The 15,991-nt window shown below is 44.7% G+C and overlaps 1 protein-coding gene across 1 annotated transcript in view; it reads left to right on the top strand.

Moving 5' to 3' along the window:
* Positions 1–11,719, top strand: part of LOC106898147 (poly [ADP-ribose] polymerase 12-like) — a 35,650-nt gene extending 23,931 nt beyond the window's left edge. The window contains exons 12-14 of the mRNA XM_014959247.1: positions 7,751–7,881; positions 9,961–10,112; positions 10,743–11,719. Coding sequence (XP_014814733.1) covers positions 7,751–7,881; positions 9,961–10,112; positions 10,743–11,023 — 564 coding nt within the window. The 3' untranslated portion in view covers positions 11,024–11,719. The remainder of the gene's footprint in view (positions 1–7,750; positions 7,882–9,960; positions 10,113–10,742) is intronic.
* The last annotated feature ends 4,272 nt before the right edge of the window (positions 11,720–15,991 follow it).

The raw sequence follows: 15,991 nt of genomic DNA, 5'->3' as shown, positions 1-15,991 counted from the left end.
GCATCACGGATCTGAGCACAGACCGTGGCCTCAAGGAATGGCAGACATAAAGAGGTACAGCCAATAATAAAAAAAAAAACAACCCCCAGCAGTTGCAGTGATATCTTTGACAAAACAAACTCCTGTCAGCCCAAAGTCTATGGTCCTATTTGGTCTACTGAGACCAAAAATGTGCAGGTGTTTTTGAAATTATTAGGTCTAATGGTATTAGGAAGCAGTCCTGCAAGAGCAACAGAGACTGTGGAATTAATGTGGTGTGCTAGAAAAAAGGCATTTCAGTGATACACTTGTCCTTTTTTATAGTGGTTCTGACCCTGATTAAGGAACAGCACAAAGAGATTTTTCTTGTTGACTGTATCACAGAATCTTGGATGATGCTGACCAAGTTGTATTGGCATAGGTATCATGATGGCTAGGGACAGAAGAAAAGTGTAATAATCATATTTCCAGAACTCTTTCTGGCTACTTTCAGTTGACAGAAAGTTCCATTGCTACTCTCACTCTTTGTATTTTATTTTCCCTAATGTAGTTACGTTGGCAGTGGTATGAGAACCAGAAATACCATGTATCTCAGCTTCCGTGGGCTGGTTTCTGTTATTCTGCTTTGTGCTGAATGTTTCATTATACCCCGACTACTCTTTGGTGTTGGATTATGCCTTACTCAATGTAACTCTAGTATCTGGCCATGTAGTATCTGACAGGCCAGACAGTGTAGACAGTTGCACAACTTTCTCCGTCTCCACCGCCGCCAGACCAAACGCCCACCGGTAGCCCCTCGGGTCCTTAAAATAGCCTTTCCTGAGGTAATCTATGCCAAGAATGCATGGTGCATCCGGGCCAGTCAGAATGGGGAACTTTCCCCATTTATTCCCAGTTAGGCTCACTTTGGCCTCCAGTACAGTCAGGTCTTGAGATCCTCCTGTCACTCCAGCAATAGTGACAGATTCTTCCCTTGTGTGATTTGAGGGCATTACAGTGCACTGTGCACCAGTGTCCACCAGGGCCCTACACGTTTGTGGTTCTGATGTGCCTGGCCATGGAATCCACACAGTCCAATAAACTCAGTTGTCCCTCTCCTCCCCCTGGCTGGAGGCAGGGCAACCCTAGTTTTGATGAGAGGGCCCACCACTTCCATCTGTGACAGTTGTGTGTCGTAAATAAGGGTCCTTGAGGGCATTACAGTGCACTGTGCACCAGTTTCCACCAGGGCCCTACATGTTTGTGGTTCTGATGTGCCAGGCTATGGAATCCACACAGTCCAATAAACTCAGTTGTCCCTCTCCTCCCCCTGGCTGGAGGCAGGGCAACCCTAGTTTTGATGAGAGGGCCCACCACTTCCATCTGTGACAGTTGTGTGTCGTAAATAAGGGTCCGAGGCCCATCTCTGCCTTCTAGGGGACTTTACTCTGGAAACTGGAGCAGCACTGCTCCTGGAAGAACCCCTCCTGGGAGGTGTCTTACTCTGCGACTCACGTACACATGTCTGTAAAGCCAAAGTAGGTTTTCCATCCCAGTTCCTCATGTTTTCTCCCTGATTACACAGGGTAGACCACAGGATGTGTCGTGGTGTGCTTTGCTTCTCTCGACCAGGTTTAGTAGGGAAGTGTTTGTCCCCACCTGAGATATTGACCTTGCCAAATGATTTCTTCAGCACTGAGACACTGGCTTGTGGGGCAGAAAGAAGATTATTTGCTTAATGCTGCATTTGAGCATTTGTATCACCCACCGTTGGTGCCTCATCATCTCTCCAGCAAAATATTGCCAATACATTACCATACGCTGCTGGTGCACTCAGTGCCCATTTGCGCCAAACGGGTCCAGTAACTTTGAGTGCATCTGGATCTAATGATGTCTGCAGGTTGCCCAAATCGCTGAAAATCATCTCCTGCACAGCTATTTCCTTCAGATTCTTAACGCCTCTCTCAATAGTTGTCCACTTGGATGGCTGGTATGTGATATCGTCCCTATAGGGATACCTGCTCCTCACACTTAACAGGAGTCGCCTCCAGAGGGTGAGGGATTGCGGTGGTCTTCCAAGAGCTCTGTCATTACCTGATTCTCTATCTAATGGTGCTACCCACTTGGCTTCTCTACCATCTAAGTCCAAACTATCAGCCCCAGTGTCCCAGCATCAGACCAGCCAAGGAATCACTTGCTCACCTTCCTGACGGCTGTAATCCTTCCGTATGTCTCGCAGCTCAGTTAGGGTTAATGGTGGAGTAGTTTTCTCTGTTACTGTATTGCCTGATGTCCCTGGTTGACCATTGTCATCTGATGCTACTGCACGTTTCCTCTTATATACAGGGTTGCCTGACACTGGCCCTGATTGAGTCTGTAGATCAGCTGCATCATCCGTCACCAAGGTCGAAGTAGATTCAGTCCTTGGTGCAGCTGCAGGTCTTGTCATGAGAGCCAGCATGGTCTGGATAAGATCAGGGTCTGTTGGGAGGGCTGGTGGTGTCTGCACGGGCACAGTGTCTGTCGGGGGGGCCGGCGTGGTCTGCACGGGCACAGTAGTTGTCACGGGGACTGGTGGTGTCTGCACGGGCACAGTGTCTGTCGGGGGGGCTGGTGGGGTCTGCATGGGCACAGTAGTTGTCATGGGGACTGGTAGTGTCTGCACGGGCACCATGTCTGTTGGGGGGCTGGTGGGGTCTGCATGGGCACAGTAGTTGTCATGGGGATTGGTAGTGTCTGCATGGGCACCATGTCTGTCGAGGGGGTTGGCAGGGTCTGTTCCAAAAAACGGAACAATTACAAAAGACCTAATAACATAGCAAAATACCGCCACACAAAATAACAAGGCAATGTTTTCAACTCCACATTTAGAAATGATAAGCTTCCCTAAACCAATGAGAAATGGCAACAAACTCTTGCAGCACTCCCATAAACTGCCCACATACAGCTGCCCAGAGATAGCAGAGAACTCTGCTTCCGGAACAACTCCAGCAGATCCATAATGACTCTTCTACAAATCCAATCAAACCTGTTTACAATTTCAGCCCTTCAGAACTCTCAAATTAAGGCCTCTGATTCTCCCAGCACCATTTCAATTACGTGCAAGCTATCACGTTAAGTATCAAGGTGGTTAAAATCCCACTGTGCGTGCCAAACTTTGTTAAAACACCACATTATACAGGCACAGTAGTTGTCATGGGGACTGGTAGTGTCTGCACGGGCACCATGTCTGTTGGGGGGCTGGTGGGGTCTGCATGGGCACAGTAGTTGTCATGGGGATTGGTAGTGTCTGCATGGGCACCATGTCTGTCGAGGGGGTTGGCAGGGTCTGTTCCAAAAAACGGAACAATTACAAAAGACCTAATAACATAGCAAAATACCGCCACACAAAATAACAAGGCAATGTTTTTAACTCCACATTTAGAAATGATAAGCTTCCCTAAACCGATGAGAAATGGCAACAAACTCTTGCAGCACTCCCATAAGCTGCCCACGTACAGCTGCCCAGAGATAGCAGAGAACTCCGCTTCCAGATCTTTGAAACAACTCCAGCAGATCCATAATGACTCTTCTACAAATCCAATCAAATCTGTTTACAATTTCAGCCCTTCAGAACTCTCAAATTAAGGCCTCTGATTCTCCCAGCACCATTTCAATTACGTGCAAGCTATCACGTTAAGTATCAAGGTGGTTAAAATCCCACCGTGCGTGCCAAACTTTGTTAAAATACCACATTATACACCAAATTCATTAAAAAACCACATTAGGTGCCAAATTTGTTAAGATATGACGATGGGCACCAAATTTATTAAAATACCGCGCTGGGTGCCTAATTTGTTAAAATACCACATTGGGTGCCAAATTTATTAAAATACCACATTGGGCGCTAAATTTGTTACAGTTTGAAAGAACCCATAACAATCTATTGTCGTTTAGACAATCATTCTATCACCCAATGACCCCTCCCCATCTGGAAAGGGGAATCGGGGAACGCAAAGAAACACAAGAGTTGAAATATAAAGAGATTTAATAGACTAAGACTAAATAATTAACAATAATACTAAAGAACCAGTATGAATCCCGACACTGATCTAAGATATCCAAGAATTATCCCCAGCCCATTCTCTCGGCAGAAGCCGTGCGCTCCCAGCAGGGACAGCAAATGGCGGACACTGCCAGCGCAATGGCTTCAGGAGGAAGGGAAGGCCTCAGGGCTCCGGCACCGGGGCAAGGAGTTGTCTGGACCCGCCGCCATCAAGGGAGAGCCCCCTACACAGCAATTTTTTCTAATTTATATTGAATGTGACATTCATGGTAGGAAATAATCCTGTTGGCCAGCCTGGGGCAAATGCCCAGGCCTTGCTCCTCCTCGTCCCTGTGCCCGGCAAGGCTCAAAAACACTAACCTTGAATCCCACAGAGCCTGGCTGGCTATAAAGTAAATATTTTCACAAATTCAGACCCTAGAGTCTTCTAAAAGCGCAATTTTCCCCAGTATTAAAAGAAAAGTTAGTGCTGTGTCTCTCAACCCAGGACGCCGTGTGTGTGTATATAGCAAATTCAACTAAATAAATTTGATTTTTCATCAGAACTGTAACTCAACTGCTCAGTACCTTAGCTGCCTTTAAATAGCTGTTCTTCAAAATTAGCAAAAACCGCTAATTTTTCAAGATTGTAAAAGTGTCGGGTGTCCAGCACCTGCTGAATGAACTAATAATGAGTTCGTGTGGAAATCTGGCAGCCAGACCTTTTGAAGATTTGGACCTGTGATATTTTCAGCTCTGTCAAAATAATACAGGATGTAGCTCATCAGCTCTCCCTTTGGCCTGTCGGCAGCTTAACTGATTCACATAAGCTTAAAATTTTTCAAAAGAATGCTAGGAAGACAGATAGCTCAGTTCTTTTTAGATCTCTGAGTTGTATGTACTTAACTGCTTCCCTTATTTACTCTGAAAAAGTTCAGTCTGAACTTTGGTTGGGTCCATTGGAGGTGTTTCTGGAGTCACTGAGGTGGGTGTTGAGAGCCTTGGGATGCGGTGTGCCGATCCGTGGTGTCGCTGGTGGTTCCTTGTGGGGATGCATGAAATAGAAGGACCGTCTCCTTTCCAAGAGCTGTTTGCTTGCTGAGTTCGCACCTAAGAAAACCATCTCTTAACTTGTAAACTGAGTGCCTTTCATAGGAAAGGAGGAGTTAATTCTGTACCTAAAAAAATGACAAAACCCACAGTACCTGTTGGTACTAAAAGTGAAAGCCGGGGCTAGATGAAATATTTCAGTGGGACCCTAATTTTGTTTTTTTGCAGTAGGTAATATTGGGACTGGCTGGGATTCTGCATGCGTGTGGCGACCATCGTAACGTCTGAAAATGAATTGGTGAATTGGTGGTGAATTGGTGAAAAACGACTTGGTGAATTCCCTTCTCTTCAGACATTGACAAATAATCCTGGCAAAATTTGCTGCGCTGGAAGTGATCCATTTTAAAAAGGAGCACCTAAATGAGATAGGGAGAAAGTCATCTTTGCTTAAAAAGAGCAGTTCTGTTTGCATAACATTGCTTATTTTTTGGGTGTTGCTGTATCTTAATCTCTAAATCATTTAGTGTCGTAGTTGTGTAGAAAGTAGAGTGTAATGAAATGCACAATCGAAATTGGAATCATCAATTGGAAAGTTGATGTGGATTTCTTCTATCTTTGTTTAACAAAGTGGAATTAGTAATTGGGAAAGCTTTTAAAGGCCAAAAAAAAAAAAGGAATTGATACTGTCTTGGAACTTTGTGCTTGGTTTTAAATTGTTTCTTTAATGTACAGCTGAGGAATGTGTGCAGCGAATGTGTGTGTTTTATGTCGGGATTAGATTGCTGTGCTGTAGCAAGAGTGGGAGCTGATGCAACATGAACAGTCTGTCTGTGCTCTTCATAAACATTAGTTCTAGTTGGGTCACTGTCACTAATACAAACTGGGCTGCTTCCAAAACCTAAGTTAACCCAGAGGTCGAGGTTTGATACCACAGAGTACTGTTCTTGTGCAGTCATACGCTGTCAGTTACTGCCAGGGCAGTGATTCTTTCCCTGCCTTAGAAACTCCACTCCTTGATAATGTGTTAGCAAATGCTTGTCCTCTCTAGGATTTTGCTTTTTAGGTTTGAAGATGAAAAGAGCTAAAGAAGTTATGTTGACATGAAAGTATCAGCCTGCAATAGCGATGTGGTGTTACCCTTTATTAGCAAGGCAAGAGTCCTTGGGGAAACAAGGACAATCCCACAAAGTTTTCATGCAAAAGAGAACTGGCTTCGTTGCTTGGAGGCCATTGTATGATAAAATAATTGAAGTACCTTTTGTACAGGATTAGGCTTTGTACCACATGGCTGACCCTCTGTTTTACCCAGAAGGCTTACTGTTCCTCAGTAAAAGATGCAACATAAAAAAAGCATATTTGTAGTCTAAGTAAGAGTTGGTTATGGATGAATAAAAGATGTAGTACTGGAATATAGTGACATCGTTTTCATCTTGTAGGTGATGGTGGGCAGCTTGAGCTGTGGTGTCCCAGAGCATGCAGATAATAAATACCTGCCTATCCAATTTGTTTTATGTGTTATGTTGTAAAGAAGCTTTGGAAAATATTCTTGTATTAAGACATGGGAAATTTCATTCAACATTGTAAAAGCTTTTTAATAAATTTAAAGAAATAATTCTTCCTTGTGCAGCTGACTTTATTCTTAATCCGTAGAAGACTTTCCTATGATAGACCTCTTCTTCAGTAAATATTTAATGCACAAGTTGGACATGGTGTCCAGAAAACCACTTCTTTATTATTTTTATGCATCTGTGAAATGTACATCTTATTTTATCTCCTCTCTAAACTCAGCCTTCTAAAACATGGAGCTTTTCCCTGCCAGGTTAAGATGTTTATTTCATATTACCTTCTAGGACAACTACAGCTTTCTTGCTTAAAACACAACTCTGATGCATGCGATGTTGGGCGTTTCACTTGAAATCATCTTGAGTTCCCATTTGGCTTAGGCAGCAGTAAAGTGGAAAGTATTAGCAAGTGACATCAGTCTGCCAGCATTATGCATTTTCAGTCAAGTTCATGGAAGATAAGTGTTTATTCTAGAAGATGAAGGCACATTAGAGGAAAAAATGGAAAATTTATGCATGAGATAAGCAGAAAAGCTCAAATCGTGTTTTAACGATGTTTTACATGAAGTTTTCTTTGGGAAAAATGTCCATTTCTTGATGGATTTCTATACATGAAAAGTGTGGATAAATACACCTTGTTTCCTAAGCAGGTATTTAGTGTAACATTTCTTTTAGAATCTTAATTGTTCTGTTATGTTTTGAAATGTAGCTTTTTTCTGAAGTCAATATTTAAGTGCAACTTTCCAAGTTTTAACTTTTCAAAGTTACAGAGCTAAGATGCTGGGAGGTTGTATGTATTTTGTTTCTTTCCTCTTTAATAGCTGAAGCTCCCTTAAATGTCTGTTTACAGATGACACTGTTGTCTAATTCCCCCTCAAATCAGCTTTATATATAAAACTAAAATTATCTGGAATAATCAGTCAAGTTTTATTTTTGAAATTTCTGTTTCATTGAGATTTAAAGTTACAAGTGTCAACTCTTACTTGGAGTGTCTGACCTAATTATTCACATAGTCATGATCTAAAGCATTAAATTAACTTTCATAAGTATAGTTTTTGGGGACCCTTCTGAAAATATATCTGCTGTAATTAGGTTCTGCATGTTATGAGCTAACTGAAGCCTCGTGCCTTCTTTTGTTTTGGTTTATATTTTATAGACAGTGGAGCTCAGTAGTACAACCTCTGAATACGACAAAATAAAGCAGCTGTTCCTTCAGACTATGAAAGGCTACAGCATCCTTAAAATACGGAGGATTCAGAATCCATCTCTCTGGAAGGTGTTTCAGTGGTTAGTATTTGTTTCCTTATCCTTTTGGGGAGGGAGTCTCCAAGAGCTGGTGTCCTGTATCTGCTTCCTAGGAAAGCGAAGACGTTACCACCTGTGCTTTAGCATGACTGGTACCTCCTACTTTGGGGCAGTTTCATGAGTGAAATTTAGTGTCTCTAGCATTTCCAGAGAATGCTGTGCTCCCAGAGGGAGTTTCCTTTTGCTTGGCTCCTTGGAAGATGAGGGTGGGGGATGAACAGAAAGACATGAATGCTGCAAAATTGGAATGAGGGTATAGGATGTGGAATAGTGTATTGTCACTGGGATTGAACACTAACTGCCTGCTGCACATGTGTTCTCTCTGTTACCAATGTTTACCATTAGACTATGAAATGCTTGCTAAGAAAGAAGTGGGCAAGGGGAAAGGGTGCTTGGGCCTTTTTTGTTTTTTTCCTGTCTGATTTATTTAAGGCTTTCTCAAGGTTTGAGTACCTTTACTGAATGTAGTTAGTGTTGACTGAGAAAGGATCCCTGTGTTTTAACTTTATGATCTCTTGAGTTCTGGAGCTCCTTTCTGGTTTTCAGCATCTGCACCAGTGATATTGAACTCCAAGGATTTATGCTCTTACAGCACTTAACAGATTTCACCTGGTGCTAGTGACCGTAAATGACCATGTTCACCTTAATTTGGTAGCAGATTAAGCTGTTGCACAGAACGGTTGTCTAGTTTAAAACAAAAGCACTGATACTTAATGGAAGCATTCAAGGACTGTATGGATTGGTAATGGAGAAGAAAAATACTGCTCGATAAGTGGATTGGTAATGGAGAAGAAAAATACTGCTTGATAAGTACTTTCATAGAATCATTCAGGTTGGAAGAGACCCTTGGGATCATCGAGTCCAACCATCAACCCTACTCTACAAAGTCCTCCCCTACACCATATCCCCCAACACCACATCTAAACGTCCCTTAAACACACCCAGGGATGGTGACTCAACCCCCTCCCTGGGCAGCCTGTTCCAATGCCCGACCACTCTTTCTGTGAAAAATTCCTTCCTAATGTTCAGTCTAAACCTACCCTGTTGGAGCTTGAAGCCGTTCCCTCTTGTTCTGTCACTTCACCTGTGAAGTGCCTGAACCCAGGAAGTTATCAGCTAATAGTTTCATAAAACCATCTAGTAAAACTTAAGACACTTCAAAACATGTAATAGTGTGGACTTTTTATCCTCCTCCAATGAGATAATTAAGCTGACCAGGGAGAGTTTAACATTGCCAAGTTCTCAACGAGCAAATTCCAGTCCATTGCTCTTAGCTTCTGATTTCTGCAGTTTACAGTTTGGAAGGATTCTTCTCTCCCTGGCTCTGCTTACTTTGTAGCTGATTACTTCCTGAAGAATATCACCTTATCTGCTTCAACAGCTTCTGAAAACCTCTGGGATGCCTGGATGCTGGGAAATGGTGATGGGAGATACTAGCTGAGCTTTCCATTGTGATTCCTCTTTTGATGCTGATCGTAGCTGGGTCTGACTCTGGCCTAAATCAGTAAGGTCTTCAGTGGTGAAAGAAGGCTCAGTTTCTCTCCTTCTGGCTCTGTCTCCTCAGCTGCACTGATCTCACCGAGGGGCAGGAACTCGAGGTGAGGGCAGTTTGAGTTCGCTAGGGCAATGAAGAACAAGCTGCCTCTGGCTTTTACCCACTGCTGGAGCATGGAGGCTCTGGTTGGAGCCACCTCCACTCTGTGCAGAGAGTTTGAGGGTGGGAAGGGGTAAGAGATGTTAAAGCAGAACTGGTAGGACCCTACAGAGAAGCAGAAATGGGGACTGTAATAGCGTAAATGCTTACTTAAATTCAGTGAAGCAAGCTGGAATTATCTAGAATTGCTGGGCAGTGGTACCAGTATATTGCTCATCTGGTAATTGTTCATCATACTGCTAGTCTGTCTCACCTCCCAAGCTGAGAGAAGAGAAAGCAGACCAATATCCAACCAATATTTACATGTACATGGTATACTTTTATATTTTTTTTTTAAAACCTCTTCCTCCATCTTTTTTTTTTTTTCTCCATGGTTCTAACTCTCCTCCCCTGCCTTTTTCTGTTAGGCAAAAGGAGCAGATGAAAAGGGAAAATGGAGGGAAGGAAGTAAATGAAAAGCTTCTCTTCCACGGAACCAAGACCTCCTTTGTGGAATCCATCTGTGTTCACAACTTTGACTGGAGAATTTGTGGAAGCAATGGAACTAGCTATGGAAAGGGTACGTAGGAAGTGACTCTGTGTGCTAAACATCTACTTAGACTCCCCTGTTGCAAGAGCAATAGAAGTTTTGAAGTCTTTAACCACTGAGGGTGAAAAAAAGTAGTACAGAATTGGTTTTATGCTCTTCCTTCCCTCTGGAGAGGGGAAGAATTTGCTTGGTGCAGGAGTAAGTCTTTTCACAAGGTCTTAAGCGAATTAATATAGGGATTTGAAACAGCCTGTGTTGCTGAGGTGGGACCTTCTGAAGGCGCAAGGTCATAATTTGAACTTGCCAGAGAACTGGCTGCTGGTCTTCATGGCAGGGAGCAAGAAGGTTGTGCATTCCCTCAAGTGTGATTGTGGAAGGTCCTTGTGTTTTCTTGTCTATCCCTCTCATCATAACACACACACCTGTAGTGTTTTTATATGTTTTGGGTTTTTTTAAAATTATTCCTTAAATAGCAAATTCTGAATGGAAATTCTGTGGTGAAATCCTTTCTCTTGTAAATATTTCTATGGTACTATGTAAAGTGAGTAAGAGGAGACCTGAAAGTTGGGTCAGATACCTCCTAAAAAGCAAGGGGACGCTCAGTTTTCACCATCACTTTATACATATTCCTCATAACCGTGTCTCCATCTCATTTTCTAGGAAGTTACTTTGCAAGAGATGCTTCCTACTCCCACGCATACTGTCAGTCTACAGTGAAAACAAACACCATGTTCGTGGCTCGTGTATTGGTTGGAGATTACGTTCGAGGCAACGCAACCTACGTTCGCCCCCCGGCAAAGTCTGCTGATGGGCTTCGGTTTTACGACAGCTGTGTGGACAATCAGTTAAACCCCTCCATTTTTGTTGTCTTTGAAAAATACCAGATTTACCCGGAGTATATGATAGATTATAAGGAGGAAGAAAAATGTATTGTATCTTAGAGAAATCAGAGCTGTTTGTATTGCTCATTTTCACTAGTGCAGGTGTTCTCATATTTGGTGACTTCTTTAATACAATCCTTTGGGATGTTAATCCAAAGAATTTCTGTATTGAGGAGGGTTGGCAAAACGGATGTTATGTGTGTTGAGACTAATTGCCTTGTCTTCCTCTCTTAAGTAAGCCTAGACACTTGGGTAACCGTAGCAGAAAAATCAGTCATGGGATGGGAAATCAAATGTTACGACTTCTGTGGGCAAATATCTGTAAATGCACTTCTTTAGAAATCGAGAGGATTTCTCTTTGTGAACAGTTCACTTAGGGGGAAAATTAAGACTTTAGTAGTTCTTAAGCAAACTGTCAGGTTTTTAGTAGTCAGAGATTCTTTTCAGTCCAGAATATGGCTGTTCTTGATCTATTCGTCTACCACAATTCTAAATGAGTCAGCGTATGTAAGAATGACAAAACTGAGTTTTCAAAGTTCTGCTTCTTAATGCTGATACTAGTTTCAAGTTTAAAATGAGAAAACAAAAAATATAAAAAACTTATTTTAAATCTGTATCATAAGTTCTCAAGTCAAGAAGTTTCATCTGTACAATGGCAGTTAACGGTTTGGATCAGAAAATTGTTGGATCAGATTCTTTTCACGGATCTGCAGTAACTTGCTTTGTAACCTGTAGAAAAATAGAGCTCAAACGAAACTGTGAAAGTAATAAGCTATGAATAAGCAGGTACTAAAATTTGGCATTTTGGCTGCAACTAATGGCCCTCAGTGCAGAAAGGCCACGGGTCATGGTTTAGCCCCAGCTGGCAGCTTAGGGCCACGTAGCTCCTCACTCGCTCCCCCCATGGTGGGATGGAGAAGAGAATCAGAAAAGTAAAAATGAGAAAACGCGTGGGTTGAGATAAAGACAGTTTAACAGGTAAAGCAAACGCCGCGCACCCAAGCAAAGCAAAACAAGGAGTTCATTCACCCCTCCCCATTGGCAGGCAGGTGTCCAGCCATCTCCAGGGCCCCATCACACATGAGGGTAACTTGGGAAGACAAAACACCATCGCTCCAAACGTGTCCCCCTCTTCCTCCTTCTTCCCCAGCTTTATACGCAGAGCATGATGTCACCTGGTACGGAATATCCCTTTGCTCAGTTGGGGTGAGTTGTCCTGGCCGTGTCCCCTCCCAGCCCGCTCCTTGGCAGGGCGGCGTGAGGAGCAGAGAAGGCCTTGACTGCCTGGCAATAACCAAAAACAGCAGTGTGCGATCATCTCTGGTCCTCATCCCAAATCCAAAATATAGTCCCAGGCCAGCTGCTAGTAAGAAAGCGACCTCTATCCTGGCCAAAACCATGACACTATGTCACAACGAGCTAGCCTTTCAAGTGAAGGGGACCACGTATTTTCTCAACGTGAACATTCTCCTGGCCAAAACCATGACACTATGTCACAAGCTAGCCTTTCAAGTGAAGGGGACCATGTATATTCTCAACATGAACATTTGTTCAGCAAATGCAATAGGACAGGAGAAACATCTTAAGAAGCATTGATATTTTCTGTCCTATTGGTATAGACTTAATTTTCGTTTTTCTGGAAGTACGACGTGGCTGGAAGGGACCAGTTATGTTCTCTAGAGGCCAGTAGTAGAACTGCTGTCTGAAACACTTTGTCTCCGTGTTTGATTGTCCACATTGCGTTGGGCAACTCGCTGGGAACTCGCTGACAAGTGTAGTTCCTCCTTGCATTTTGAGGTCGCTGTGGGTGATCCTGGGTATGGCTTCCTTGGGTCTGTTTTTCAATAACACTGTCTGTGATGTACACCCTTGCTAACTGTGATTAAGACCTTTTTTTATTAAGTTAAATGCTTTCTATTGTCCCAAAAAGAAAATCTAGAAACTCTTAGAGAATTTCTACTGAATTTTAATATGGAGTTTGTAAGTGAATAGAACTTGAAGATGTCTTATTCGGGCACTCAGGATGACCTGCTCCATGACCTTCCCTGGTATCGAGGTCAGGCTGACAGGTCTATAGTTTCCTGGATCCTCCTTTTTGCCCTTCTTGTAGATGGCTGTTACATTTGCCACCCTCCAGTCCATGGGGACCTCCCCACTCAGCCACCACTTCATGTGCGTGATGGAACGCGGTTTGGCGACCACGTCTGCCAACTCTTCAGCTCTCTTGGGTGTAGCCCACCCGGCCCCACAGACGTGTGTCCATCCCAGTGGTGCAGCAGGTCCCTCATCTCCTCCTCTGTAATTGTGATGCCCTCACTCTGCTTCCCCTCCCTGTCTCCTCGCTCACCAGGCCGGGTGTCCAGGGAACAGCCAGTGCCGCTGCTGAAGGCCGAGGCAAAGCAGGCGTTGAGCACCTCGGCCTTTTCCTCTGCATCCAATAAAGGAGGGAGATTTTCCCTAATCCTCCTTCTGTTGTTAATGAATCCAGGAACAGCCGCGCACCCAAGCAAAGCAAAACAAGGAGTTCATTCACCCCTCCCCATTGGCAGGCAGGTGTCCAGCCATCTCCAGGGCCCCATCACACATGAGGGTAACTTGGGAAGACAAAACACCATCGCTCCAAACGTGTCCCCCTCTTCCTCCTTCTTCCCCAGCTTTATACGCAGAGCATGATGTCACCTGGTACGGAATATCCCTTTGCTCAGTTGGGGTGAGTTGTCCTGGCCGTGTCCCCTCCCAGCCCGCTCCTTGGCAGGGCGGCGTGAGGAGCAGAGAAGGCCTTGACTGCCTGGCAATAACCAAAAACAGCAGTGTGCGATCATCTCTGGTCCTCATCCCAAATCCAAAATATAGTCCCAGGCCAGCTGCTAGTAAGAAAGCGACCTCTATCCTGGCCAAAACCATGACACTATGTCACAACGAGCTAGCCTTTCAAGTGAAGGGGACCACGTATTTTCTCAACGTGAACATTCGTTCAGCAAATGCAATAGGACAGGAGAAACATCTTAAGAAGCATTGATATTTTCTGTCCTATTGGTATAGACTTAATTTTCGTTTTTCCGGAAGTACGACGTGGCTGGAAGGGACCAGTTATGTTCTCTAGAGGCCAGTAGTAGAACTGCTGTCTGAGACACTTTGTCTCCGTGTTTGATTGTCCACATTGCGTTGGGCAACTCGCTGGGAACTCGCTGACAAGTGTAGTTCCTCCTTGCATTTTGAGGTCGCTGTGGGTGATCCTGGGTATGGCTTCCTTGGGTCTGTTTTTCAATAACACTGTCTGTGATGTACACCCTTGCTAACTGTGATTAAGACCTTTTTTTATTAAGTTAAATGCTTTCTATTGTCCCAAAAAGAAAATCTAGAAACTCTTAGAGAATTTCTACTGAATTTTAATATGGAGTTTGTAAGTGAATAGAACTTGAAGATGTCTTATTCGGGCACTCAAGATGACCTGTTCCATGACCTTCCCTGCTGGATCCTCCTTTTTGCCCTTCTTGTAGATGGCTGTTACATTTGCCACCCTCCAGTCCATGGGGACCTCCCCAGTCACCACTTCATGCACGTGATGGAACGCGGTTTGGCAAGCACGTCTGCCAACTCTTCAGCTCTCTTGGGTGTAGCCCACCCGGCCCCACAGACGTGTGTCCATCCCAGTGGTGCAGCAGGTCCCTCATCTCCTCCTCTGTAATTGTGATGCCCTCACTCTGCTTCCCCTCCCTGTCTCCTCGCTCACCAGGCCGGGTGTCCAGGGAACAGCCAGTGCCGCTGCTGAAGGCCGAGGCAAAGCAGGCGTTGAGCACCTCGGCCTTTTCCTCTGCATCCAATAAAGGAGGGAGATTTTCCCTAATCCTCCTTTTGTTGTTAATGAATCCAGGAACGTTTTTTATTATCCTTAATGGCTGTCGCCAGGTTGAGCTCCAGCTGCGCTTTGGCTCTCCCAGTTTTCTCCCTGCAGAGCTTCACTGCCTCTTTACGGCCTTCGGGAGAGGCCTGTCCCCTCTTCCAAAGGTTGTAGGCTCTCCTCTTGTTTCTGAGATCCAGCAGAAGGTCCCTCTTTAGCCAGGCTGGTCTCCTTCCTCGCCTCCTTGTTTTTTGGCACACGGGGACAGCTGCTCCTCTGCCTTGGAGACTTCTTTCTTGAAGTATGTCCAGCCTTCCTGGACTCCTCTACCCTTCAGGGCAGCCTCCCAAGGGATTTGGGCTGGCAGTGCTCTGACAGCTCAAAGTTTGCCCTCAGGAAGTCTAAGGTGGCAGTTTTAGTAACCCCTCTCCTTGTTTCTCCAAGGATGGAGACCTCAATCATCTCATGGTCCCTGTGCCCTAGACGGCCTCCAACCTTTACTTCCCCCACAAGTTCTTCCCTGGTCACAAGCAGCAGGTCCAGGAGGGCACTTTCCCGGGTCAGCCCACTTACCAGCTGCGTGAGGAAGTTCTCCTCCACACACTCTAGGAACCTCCAGGACTGTTCCCTCTCTGCTGTGTTGTATTCCCAGCAGATATCTGGGAAGTTGAAGTCCCCCACGAGAACGAGGGCGAGTGATTGCGACTCTGCCAATTGCTGATAGAATATTTCCTCAATTTCTATGTCCTGGTTTGGGGGGGTCTGTAATGAACTCCCATCACGGTATCCACCTTGTTGGCCTTCCCCTTGAGTCTGACCCATGAACACTCTACACCATCATTCCCACTATTAACTTCCAGGCATTCCAATGTGTCTCTAACACAGACCTCAATCATCTCATGGTCCCTGTGCCCTAGACGGCCTCCAACCTTTACTTCCCCCACAAGTTCTTCCCTGGTCACAAGCAGCAGGTCCAGGAGGGCACTTTCCCTGGTCGGCCCACTTACCAGCTGCGTGAGGAAGTTCTCCTCCACACACTCTAGGAACCTCTAGGTCCCTCTCTGCTGTGTTGTATTCCCAGCAGATATCTGGGAAGTTGAAGTCCCCCACGAGAACGAGGGCGAGTGATTGCGACTCTGCCAATTGCTGATAGAATATTTCCTCAATTTCTATGTCCTGGTTTGGGG

This window comes from Calidris pugnax, unplaced genomic scaffold (assembly GCF_001431845.1).
Source record: "Calidris pugnax isolate Ruff unplaced genomic scaffold, ASM143184v1 scaffold298, whole genome shotgun sequence".
In the NCBI taxonomy this organism is placed as follows: Eukaryota; Metazoa; Chordata; class Aves; order Charadriiformes; family Scolopacidae; genus Calidris; species Calidris pugnax.
Note: the sequence above shows the minus strand (reverse complement) of the source record. Positions and strands in the feature narration are given on the sequence as shown.